Source organism: Pinus tabuliformis, chromosome 9 (assembly GCF_031772625.1).
Source record: "Pinus tabuliformis cultivar Carrire ecotype Pingquan chromosome 9, CPIR1, whole genome shotgun sequence".
Lineage (NCBI taxonomy): Eukaryota > Viridiplantae > Streptophyta > Pinopsida > Pinales > Pinaceae > Pinus > Pinus tabuliformis.
In genome coordinates, this window is record NC_142307.1 from 566,172,265 (window position 1) to 566,183,965 (window position 11,701).

Consider the following 11,701-nt stretch of genomic DNA (forward strand, 5'->3'; position numbering starts at 1 on the left):
CGTTTTTATTTGATTATTTATTTATTTATACATACAAGTTTGGTTTTTTTTTTTTTTTAACACCCTCTCTTTTAGGTTTATATTTTATGATTAATTTTTATTGTATTATTTATCCGTTTTATTTTAATATACTATATTTGGTTTATGTATTTATATTTTTATGAAGTTATATATATATATAATAATTAGTTAAACAAATAATAATAAATAATAAGGTATGAATAAGTTAATCAATAAATTAAATAATTAACTAAACAAACTAGATTATTATTTATTAATTATTTAAACAGTTCAAATTAATTCCCAAAGATAGTTGTTTGGTTAATTTATAATATATAAATATATTAAGTAATATACTATATAAATTTTCCCCTCCCTAGTCAAATATAGCCATTTTCCGTTAGGTTGACCTTTCCCCTTATTTAACCTGCTTCTGAGATCTGCCTCTTCATCTGGCCCTGAAGATGAACCATACTGGTTGGTTCGAAATAGGTGCACCAAATATTCTCAATGTAATTCTTTCCAAAAAAATTTCATTAACAAACTTAAAATCTATTAGCTAATAACTAGCAATTGTCCCAAAAGGTACAAAGAGAGGCCGATAGGATTTTTAATTGGAATTGTTGAATTTTTCTAGAAGAGTTAATTGGTTTGTGGAAAACCTTGTTTTCTTGGACTAGATCATTGTGCAATTACCCTTCTAAACGCTCTTTGTCGTTTGTTAAAATAATCAGAATAATGTTTTCAAATTTCCATAGATTTCCTCTTGCAATAAATTTCAAATACAAAATCAAATTACAGAGTATATTGCTTTGCCGAAGGAAATGATAAGAATAGAATACAACAGAATCAATGCTATTTGTGCTAAATTTATAAGTTTACAACAAATTGTCAGAGTTGAGTTGATTTGTGGCCTCACGATATCCAGCGGTCTATTTAAGGGTATTCAAGCTAAGTGAAACTTTGGCGATTGGAGTTATTTTGCTCTAATATCAAAAAAGAAAAAGGTGAGTCATGATCTGAACCACGAAAGCTTCCATTACGAGTTAAGAAGTAAAAAATTACACCCAAAGAAATTGAAACAGGGAGAGCAGGCAAAGCCTTCTGACAGAAGGCCAACAGAATCAATGTTACACCGAGGCCTACTATTATGGCAAGGTAGTATGCGTAAACTGTCATGTAATCATACATAGCTGCCCTTCCAACCAATACACTGTAGAATATGAAGTCACCAAATCCCAGTTTAATTGCACCAGATGCAGAAAGCCCAATCCCATCCTGTTGGTATGTATCTGTGTGTGTAGAATCTTCAATCCCATTTGGGTGCGGCCTCCCCTCACTATCACTATCAGTTTGGGTCAATAATCCTTATAGTGTAGAAGGCAATGGCAAAGAACGCACTTGTTGATTCACATATATGGAAGAAGAAGTCCTCACCTGGTGATTTACGAGAGGAACTGATTCCTCTTTTGCTGGTGTCTCTGTGTCTCCGTGAACACGACTCTCCTCCGCCTCCTCCTCTGCGACAGCTATTCTGAAACCCTAAATAGAATCCTCATGAGGTAGCGATGCAGAAGCAGAGGCAGTGCTCTCATCACATCCTGAATTCAAGGATTTCAATAACGCAGATCTCGAACCTGAACTTGCTGGTTTCTTCCAAATGTTTCCCATCTGTTGTTGCGGGAGGGCTTTTTCTAATCTTTGCACAGATGGAGGAAGGGAGGGGTTTATCAAAGCTGCTTCTTCTTCTTCTTCACTTTCAGTAGCTAGAGGGCAACTGCGAGGAAGAAGCGCATTTTTATTTTCATGCTCGGGGACTGCGATGTGGGGTTTTCTTGTAACAGGGCAAGCCTCGTAAATCAAAGCAGGGATTTCCTCATCTCTTGAAATAGCGAGCTCTACCAAAATTTTGAGAGGGCCATCGGGATGAGAACGACAATAACATCATATACTGCCATTGCAACAAGCAGCACCCACGAAGTCCATTCGGGGAGCATAGTAAACCAGAATGCAACAAGCATGCCTATGAGTACCAAGTAACCCTGGGTGAAAATTATGGGCACTTTGCACAGGAAAACAGAAAACACCCCCACAACAGCAAAATTAAAATGCACAACCCCAAAAGTAAAGCAGTCAATGGGTATAGAGAGAGCTTTCACCAAAAGCACGGCCATGCCCCCACCCATATAACCCAACACAACGAATGCTGCAAAACCCATGTAAAAACGAAGAAACTTCGTGCATCTGTAATAGAAAAGGCATACCAACAGGAACGTGACCACTGTGACAACAACTACAAATACAAGGGCATTTAGAAGAGTGCCCCCAAATTTTTTCCATTCTGAATTAGAGGATTGTTCATCATATATGAGAGTGGCAAAGAAAATAAAGACGATGACCAGTTAAGGAGATGATAGTGACCCTTTTTCTGGCCTTCTTCGGCCGCCTTTCGCCCGGGAGGCTTTTCTGCAGTAGAGGTCAGTCCTGATGGTAAACAATTTGTGACTACATCACCTGATCGATGTATTCGAGTCTTTTGGTTTCTTATAGGGAAATTAAGACAGCCATATGATGAGTCTCTTGAGTTTGCACAAGACTTACAGAGAAGTGATGCCTCATTATATCGCTTGGATGCAATAGATTTTCGACAATGGATGACTGTGAAGAAAATTGGAGATTTGGCTGAAGGTTGTAAGCATCAAGTTTGCTGATGTGACCTCCCAAATGAAGAATTTAAGTGTCTTGTGGATGGGAATGCAATTGGTCGGCTCTCTTGGCTCATTAATGTAACAAGGTGCTTAAAGTTGCTCCGCCTTGTGAGGTCAGAGGAAATGGAGTAGAGGATATTAACACAGTCCCATCAGTTGTTCTGACATATGCAATGGAACTCATGAAAAAGGATGGAGATCCTGGACCAGTATTTGATATGATGGCTACAATATTAAAGAAGGTTTCAGTTGTGCCAGTTACAACAAGGGCGATAAATGGAGCCATGTTGATTCTTTCTCTATTTTTTTTTTTTTTGTAATTGATTAGTCATATATACAGCTGGGCTTTCCAGCTACTCTATTTCACCAACTTTTACTGACCATGTTGCACCCTGTCATTCAAACACATGTAGCAGCTCATCAATTTTTTGTTGTTATCCTTGTTTCTCCAAGACCTGAATGTGAACCATTCCAACCAATCTCTCCAAGCCCACATCAGCACTTTCTTCTGCAGTTGCACTTTTTGAAAAGCTAAGGAAGGAAAAGGTAGGATTACAAGAAGAGAAAATTGGCAGTGAGGCATCCGATGAAATAAAGGAAAGGGATGTCCTTGAGAAAGAACGGAGTGCAGGAAAATGATACTTAAGCTATTTCCTCTTCAAGTTCATTATTTTTTTATGGTTGACAGTGGAAATGCAAGATCTGCTAAGAAAGTAGTTCAACTGCTTGGCTCCTTGGGGCTTCAAATTTTTCAAGGGAGGAAGACAATTCATTATGATAGGATAGTAAGGAATGCTTGTGGATAGTTTCTTGCTCGGTTTGAATATGGGAACAGGGAGTTTTCAGGCAATGGGAGTGTCAATTCCCAATGTGGCTTTAGGATCGAGGAATTGGACTAGGCATACAGATTCTAGAATGTATGCAGTAGCGATTCTCCAGGTTCGTTTGGGACCCAGGAATACAGGATTGGATTGCTTGGGACAAGATATCTCAGGAAGGGAGGACTGTAATGTCCCTTTTCGAGAACAGAAAAGAGGAGTCAATTAATTGAATTACTTAATGTCATCCTAAAGGTGATAGTGAGTAATTAAATTAAAAAGGGATTATTAAGTGACTTTTGATTTAATTAAGAATCAAGACATACAAAGTCACTTTATTATTAAAAGATGACCCATGGTATTTGGATGGAGAAAACTATTAAAAAAAAGAAGGGAGTTGATTGGTAGATGACTGGATATTTGATGAATTGATATTGGAGCTCTAGTAGCTTATTGTGTGAGGTGAAACCCTTGTGGAGATATTAGTTTTGGTGTTGGAACCATACACACTAGCTGGTGGTAATTAGTTTCGGTAGTGAAACATCCACCCTAGCTAGTCAAGAGGGAGAACCACTTCAAGTTCTTCATTGGCACTTAGTGAGAAAGGACGAGATTTTGGAGTGTTAAGGCTAAAACAACACACATTGCAGTCCAAGGAATCCAGCCAAAGGAGGTTTCTGAAGAGGACCTAATAACGCCAGCTTATTTATTTGTCAAGTTTCCTTTCAAAATAAAATTTGATATAATTTCCCTCTCAAAATTATAAATAAGTAGCTGGGGTTTGCAATGGAATTTGTCTACAAGCTTTGTGATTATTGGCTCTATAATTTATTTAAATTTGTTAAATTCTTGGGAAAAAATTATTGTGTGCTTTTTCTAAATGAAATTCATAAAAAAAAAATTCTAGGAATTTAAATAAATAAAAATAGGGAATATTACAGCCTAAGGGCCTAGTATATTAGTGCTAACATTTCATTGCGATTGCATATTGGGCAAAAGAAAAGGAGGGATTGTTTGAATGAATAACCATCTCTCAAGCATTTTTGTTGAAATTACCTTTTCATGAAGGTAGTATAGTTAGAGTGGGCCTAAAAGGTAAGAATATGTTTTCTTTTTCTCTGTGGAAATCAAAATTTCAAATTTAAATGCTTTTTTCCCTTTTGGAAATCACAATTTCAAATTCAAATGTTTTTTTCCTCTTTGGAAATCACAATTTCAAATTTAAAAGGATAAAGTATTTATGTCTTCATAAAATTGTAATAATCAAATCACTATACAAATAAAAACAATCAAATAACAAACATGAACCAGTTTGTCCTAAAATGATATGCTTTCTTCTCCAACAACAAAAAGAAAACGCTATTGGGTGACCTTTACATTAACAGAAAGAACAACTTGTCTTCATAAATGGATAACTGAAACTAGAGCAAAAAGAAAACGCTATTGGGTGACCTTTACATTAACAGATAGAACAAGGTGCCTTCATAGATGGATAATTGAAACTGCATCAAAAAGAAAACGTTATTGAATGATATTTACGTTAACAGATAGAACAAGGTGTCTTCATAGATGGATAACTGAAACTGCAGCCCTCCGGTGTTTTCTTGGTTAAAAATGCATTCCGGCGTTTTCTTGGTTAAAAATGCATTTATTGTAAAGGGGATATTAAAGAAATAAATGTAATAACAGAACATTGATACATTTGTCCATTATTTTCTTTATCCCTCTAAATGCTTAATATCTTTATCCTTCTAAATGCTTAATAGGACAAAAAACCTTGTTGCCGCATACACTTTATCTATGCAATCCTTCTCATATAATTATAAGAAAATACTAAAGATCTGCATCTTGTTTAGAGAACTGCAACAGGAAAATAAAGTAAATTCTAAAGATCTACATCTTGTTTAGAGAACTGCAACAGGAAAATAAAGTAAATTCTAAAGATCCACAACCAGAGATATCATTTTCATGTTTAGAGTACTCTAACTGCAATAGACAAATAACGACGGTACAAATAAGAGAAATATTCAAAAATAGCCTTATTAAGATGTACCCAAGACAAAGTGGAGTGATTAAATAATTCTACGAGTATTAACGTAAAAGCTTCAAGGTAAAATCACCTCTCACAGTGGACTATGAGAGTGGACTATGAGAATTCAGTTTTGAAAAAAACACAGCTTTAGGTTCTCCTGGTGCTCGAAAACTAATTTGTATCTCGGAGAGTAAACATCCATTCAATGCCATAACCATGTATGCACAATGTCTCAATGCTCCTCCAACTTTAACATACTGCTTCCAGGGATACTTCATCTTTTTATAACGGCCATGAGGTGGCTCCCAACTGGCAAAACCTTCCTGAAAGTTTTAGAATGCTTTAACCACGTACACTGACATGAGAAAGTTAAAACTTAAAACGGTGAGCACCAGGGCGGCTATGATTCAAATCATGTAGCATACCAAAGTTTCCTCTTCAGTGGTAGAGACCACAGCCAATCTATAGCCACTGTACACTGGATCATCAGCAGCCTGACATGTAAGAATTTTTGAGGGAACTCTTTCAAGCTCAAATCTTGAAAGGTACCCATCAATGCATCCTGTAAAAGTATTTGCAGAAACAAGTGGGATGATACAGCAAACTTTTCTAAAAAATGGTTAGCTACTAAAATTGCAAGCCGTGTGTTTAAAACCCTGACCTTCAAGGGACTTTGCGACGCCCACGAAATTTTTCACTATCAGCTTGTGTAGATCCTCGCCTGCCCAAATTGGGTAAATACTTGTGTTAACTACTAAAGAAACAGCAGCACCAAGAAGGATGAGGATAAAGCGGTTTATTGCTGTGTGAATGAACTCCCCAGTTTTATAGCCGGACACCATTACGAAACAGAATGTTATCAAGAATACTCTAAAACCATATTCGTAAGGTTTCATCTTTGGATATAGTTTAGCAAACGTGGCCACTGACCCTAAAACCATTCGATCAGTAACATGGTTGGTTAGACAGATTTTTCAGCATGCAGATTTCATAGACAAAAACACCTAAATCAAAAACGGATCCATGACTAATACCTGCAATAAATATGCTAATGATAATCATCACAGGCTCCAATTTTCCAGAACACAAGGATAATTCTGCAGCTCCAAAAGCTAAACCACCGGCTGAAAAGGTTCCCAATCCTCGATTGAAGCCCTTGCTAAATGTTGCACCTGCAACCGTTTGGAAAGATTGATATTGGGCGACAACCCAGTTCCGGAAATAGGATCTGCCTAAGATTTCCCCCAGTGGCAATCTGATCAGAGTTTTAGCATAACAGGGCCAGGTTCAATGGACATCAGAACTCGGAGGTGTTCCCCCAGTGGCAATCTGATCAGAGTTTTAGCATAACAGGGCCAGGTTCAATGGACATCAGAACTCGGAGGTGAAAAGAAGGCAACTCAATGGATATTTGGAAAAAGCAGTCAAAGTGCGGTGCATGCTTGCCAGATGCTATGCGCGGGACTTCAAATCAATGGTTGAAAGTGTCTCCCCTGATCCAACGGAGCAGGCTAAAAGTGTTGACGATTGTTGATGCATAGGAAGGCCTATCGGCCTAATTAAAAGTAAAATCAATTAACTGGTATTTAAAACCTAAAACCCTAAAATCCAATAGCTGATCATCCACTCACCTGAAATTGAATCATGGTAATCTGCCTTATAATCGAAATAAAAACTCCGTAGGCTGCACACTCCGTAAAACCCGAAATTGATTAGCTGTTTGTTGGAACTTGAAAAGGATGAACTGCTTAAAAAACTCTGAAATTTAATAACTAAAACCTAAAATCCACGCGGTAAATTGGAGCTTGGTAATCCACGCACGTGGGCGTAAAATTGAAACTTGGTATTCTATGCACTTGGTCACTAAATTGAAATCTAATAATCCTAGTAAATGAATCGGAACACCTGGTTAAATAGAAACACAGGATCGAATAAAGGACATAGAACGGTGATTGTACTTGGACAATATCTATTGAAAATGATATATATATATATATATATATAAATCAATCTTTATATTGAAAATAGGTGACATTTAGTTATGCTGTATTGTTTTTATTTCTATTAATTTTAAGTTAAATAATTAATTTATAATCCTGTTATATTAGGTAAATTTGAAAATTTTGAAAATATGATTATGGATTTAAAAATGTAAGAAAGGTATTAATAAATTTTCAGTTTTTTTCTTCTGTTAATTAAGGTTTAATATTAAATTATAAACATTTGTATTCAAAGTTAATTAAACTTTTATATTAAATTATAAACGTTCGTATACAAAGTTCAATGTTTTGCTTGTTTATTCTAGTGGTCTTCCACTAGGAAAACCAAACCAGGACATTTCATTAGTTTTCTACCTGTGAAAATACTCAATTATAAATTCAATGCTAGTTATTTTAGGTTTAGAGAATTGTTTAGAAGGATTGTCAAAATTATTACACATCATGTGCGAGGTGTAGTTGAGCATCCATCTAACTATGAAAGTAAAAGAAATTTATTGGAGCCACAACATAAGCCAAGAGACGTTGGCAAGCATCATTTATCATAAGAGGTTATCGTATGCACTTGAGCCCCCTTTAGGTTTGTGACCATATTGAATATGACCTTCTATATGTGCCAAATGGGTATAGAGGTTGGCCGAAAAGGAGCATTGTTGGAGGTGGACTCTTTGGGTTTCATTGGGGCATCTCATTGTGGTCCTTATATTTTTCTTTGATCAAGAGTCTAGTAGTGTCTTCTTTTTTCAATGAAGGGTGGAGTTAAGGTATTAAGTGGGTTTTCCCTCGTAAATTACCCAACTAGTAACCTTAATTTGGATTTCAAAGGGGCTCGCCATCATTGGTGGTGAAATCTTCCAATTATTGAATTTTCTCAGGTGGGGTAGGAGAATGGAAAATAGTAGCAACAAACTCGGCTTCAAGATAGACTCAGGTCTGCTCAAAGGCCTTGACTCCCAGACCGTGACGAGAGTGCATATGCTCTAATAGTCTTGACTTTGACGAGAGTGCATCCTCTGCCATGGCATAGCCTACGAGAACATAAAGGAAACAAAGCTGGTAAACCCATAGGAGAGGTCTTACATGTGTAGAAAATTAGAGACTACACCAAGCTAACCAAGGAGCAGGATGATACAACTGAGAGAATGGTTCTGTGGGGAGCTGGAATTTGAGCCAAAACACACTAAGGATGCTCAAATCTACTAGGGTAGTAAAACATCTATTATAGATGTAGAGAAGACTGTGAGAATATCCCATCATCTTGATTATTGACCATAATATCAAACTTTTTATTAAAAGAGAGGCTAATTTACAAACATTTAGTAGGAGGATGTGTGTCGACAAAAATACATGTTTCCTAGTAAAAATTCACAATTTCAAAGTGAAAGAATGGTAGAGGATGTAGATATTACACAAAAGATTAATCTTATACACTAATTTAATATGGACTTAGCCATAACTTTAAAATTATATTATTATAATAACATATATATCTAGAGAAATAAATGCATGTCTAAAATTCCATTAATATAGCATAATAAATAATTAAACTAAATAAAAAAAAAATAGTTTGATACATAAACATTTTGGTGATATGTTTATCTCAGTTTGAAATTGAATTATGTTATTTCCTATTTTGGAGGTTAATAATAGAGTTGATTGTTTTACCAATTAAACATATCCATACTCTGGTTGTCATAAAATTTTTGTTTTATTATAATATTACATTGTTGGGAAAGATATATTCCAAATATTGTACTTTTAAATAGGTTTAATATAATATTATATTATGCCAGTCTAGATCTATCTTAACTCTGGATCTATTAAGTTCAGAGAGGGATTAAATATCTCAAGGTCTAAACCTTTTTATGTAATTTCACTCAGTCAAAATGTTTATAGGAGTAAACAATTTATAGACTCCTATAAAGCTTTGTAGATGGTTTCTTGTGGTATGTGAAAACATGGATTGCACTCAAGTGGAGATGGAGCAGGAAAAATTGCTCACTGGTTAACATTTAAAAACATAATGTCACAAAATAAGTTTATAAATTACACTGCAAACAAGTGTAACGAATAAAACAATTTATATACTCCTATAAAGATCTGTAGATAACTGCTTGTGGTATGTGAAAACATGGATTGTACTGACATGGAGAAGTAGCAGGAAAAACTACTCACTCGTTAACATTTCCAACATAGTGTGACAAAATAATGCTTTTTTGCTTGGATCAGTACGTAAGCAATGTGGCTGGAACGTACTGATAGTGTGGTTGGAATGGTATGGAGGGGAGATTGTTGGAAGGAACTGGTGGTGAGTCTATAATAATAATGAATGGCTTCCATAAATAATGTCTTTTGGACTGTGCAACGTGTTGAATATAAATTTTGGTTAAAATTCATGGGAAAAGGGAGTTGTCTCATATAGCTAGTTTTTGTGGTCATAGTGAGACTCTTTCTGGATTCGACATGAGCCTAAAATCCTATTGTAGCAGCTACAACACCCTCTAAAATTTTGGCCTGCATCCAATTTCAGAGCCTTCCTTGCTTTTCTCCTTGATGTTTGCAAACCCTCGAGCTCATCCCATGAGCTCGTGTCGAGTCTTTACACCCTCTTTTCTTGACCGTTCACCGATCGCCTTTTAGCATGTTGGTTGCAATGTCATGCTTGTAGTCTTGTTCTAGCTATATTCAAGGTATGTCTTCATGTGTACAAGTTGTGTTCGCTATGTAATCATTTGTCGTACTCACACGTGGAGTTGTATGCAATGTCGTGCAAGTGTCATCACAGTCGTTTGACGATCTCTCTCAAGTGTCGCACTTGTTGCTCACACCCTTTAGTCAGTGACATTGATCATGTTGTCCTATTGGTCTAAGGTGTCTTATCGTCGAGTCATGATGAATGTGTTCACAAGGTCATGCATACACGAGTTCACTTGTTCACACACTTAACCATTTTGTCGGAGATCTATTGACAGGACCACCCTCCATCAGCGAGACATCCAATAAGCTACACTGCACAGTCTCAGCCCTTAGTGACCAAGTATTGTTGCCCAGAATTGTGCAAATCTTGACGTTGCATCCTATGCAGTCTGCACTACGAAATCCTAGAATCGACCTAGCTAACTATCACCCAGAACAACGCAAAAGATGCCCAAGAAGCTATCTCAATCTAAGTTGACTGCAAGCCTGGCTGACTAGAATCCTGCTCAACCCAGAAACTGTGCAGACATGTCCTGCATGACTACATCCCAGATTTGTGCAGTTTTGGCCAGCAAGCTCCCATAGCCCGCTCCTAGCCTCCTCTGGAAATTTGCACAATTTTCACTACCGGTGCCCCCTACTACCCGCACTGCCTTCTCGGAAAAATTGCGTAGTTCCGCCTCCTCAATGAGCCAGATCCTACAGAATGTCACTGCTATCCTAGACTTCTCATCCCAGCCTCCCAGTGACCTTTGCATAGTTTTTCTTGACAATGCCCCAGAGCCTCACATCCTGGCCTGAAATTTTCTTTTCGCAGTTTCAGAACCTTGTCCTCTCTCCCAGTCCCCTGCACCGAAAGCGAAAGATGATGCATCATGGTAGATTAGGGGATTTATGGATTTGATGTCATCTCGTCATGAGTGATTGTAGATATAGGTACATGGACAAGACATGGCGCGATGACAAATGAGATGAACAAGGAGCACATGCCAAGAGACTTGTTCATGAACGAATGAACACATGAAGCATGCAAAGTATCAGTGAAGGGGATACATGTAAATGCAACATTAAGCGAACACCAAGATCATCGAAGACTCCACACACCTTGCCATGTGGAGGTGAAGCTATGATACACCATGAGCACACTCATCACTCAACAACACAATAGCTCGACATGGACACCACCATCAGCATAAACATACAAGCATTGTCGTGTCCAGTGATGTCATGAGTCGTCCCAACCACATCACTATTGTGGGCCATACTGATGTAATAAATGTAATGTAACGTGGAAGTCCAAGAGACCCACATACGAAGTTGAAGAGCCATGTCAGTTGAAGAGCCATGCGAGTTGAAAAGTCATGTAAGTCAAACAGTCATGAGGGAAGTCGAAGAGTCACAAGGGTCAAGTTTAGCCTTGGCTATATATACTGCTCATTTGTACATGCA

General features: G+C 37.1%; 1 protein-coding gene and 1 pseudogene across 1 annotated transcript; both read right to left on the reverse strand.

The window, feature by feature from the left end:
- Nucleotides 1–992: 992 nt before the first annotated feature.
- LOC149149789 (presenilin-like protein At2g29900 pseudogene) lies at nucleotides 993–5,315 on the reverse strand (annotated as a pseudogene).
- Nucleotides 5,316–5,659: 344 nt separating this feature from the next.
- LOC149149790 (aluminum-activated malate transporter 9-like) lies at nucleotides 5,660–11,010 on the reverse strand. The gene is made up of 5 exons (XM_089442589.1): nucleotides 10,764–11,010; nucleotides 6,593–6,730; nucleotides 6,220–6,489; nucleotides 5,984–6,120; nucleotides 5,660–5,881 (listed from the first exon to the last, which is right to left on the reverse strand). The coding sequence occupies exons 1-5, from the start codon at nucleotides 11,008–11,010 to the stop codon at nucleotides 5,660–5,662; spliced, it is 1,014 nt and encodes a 337-aa protein (XP_089298715.1).
- Nucleotides 11,011–11,701: the final 691 nt, after the last annotated feature.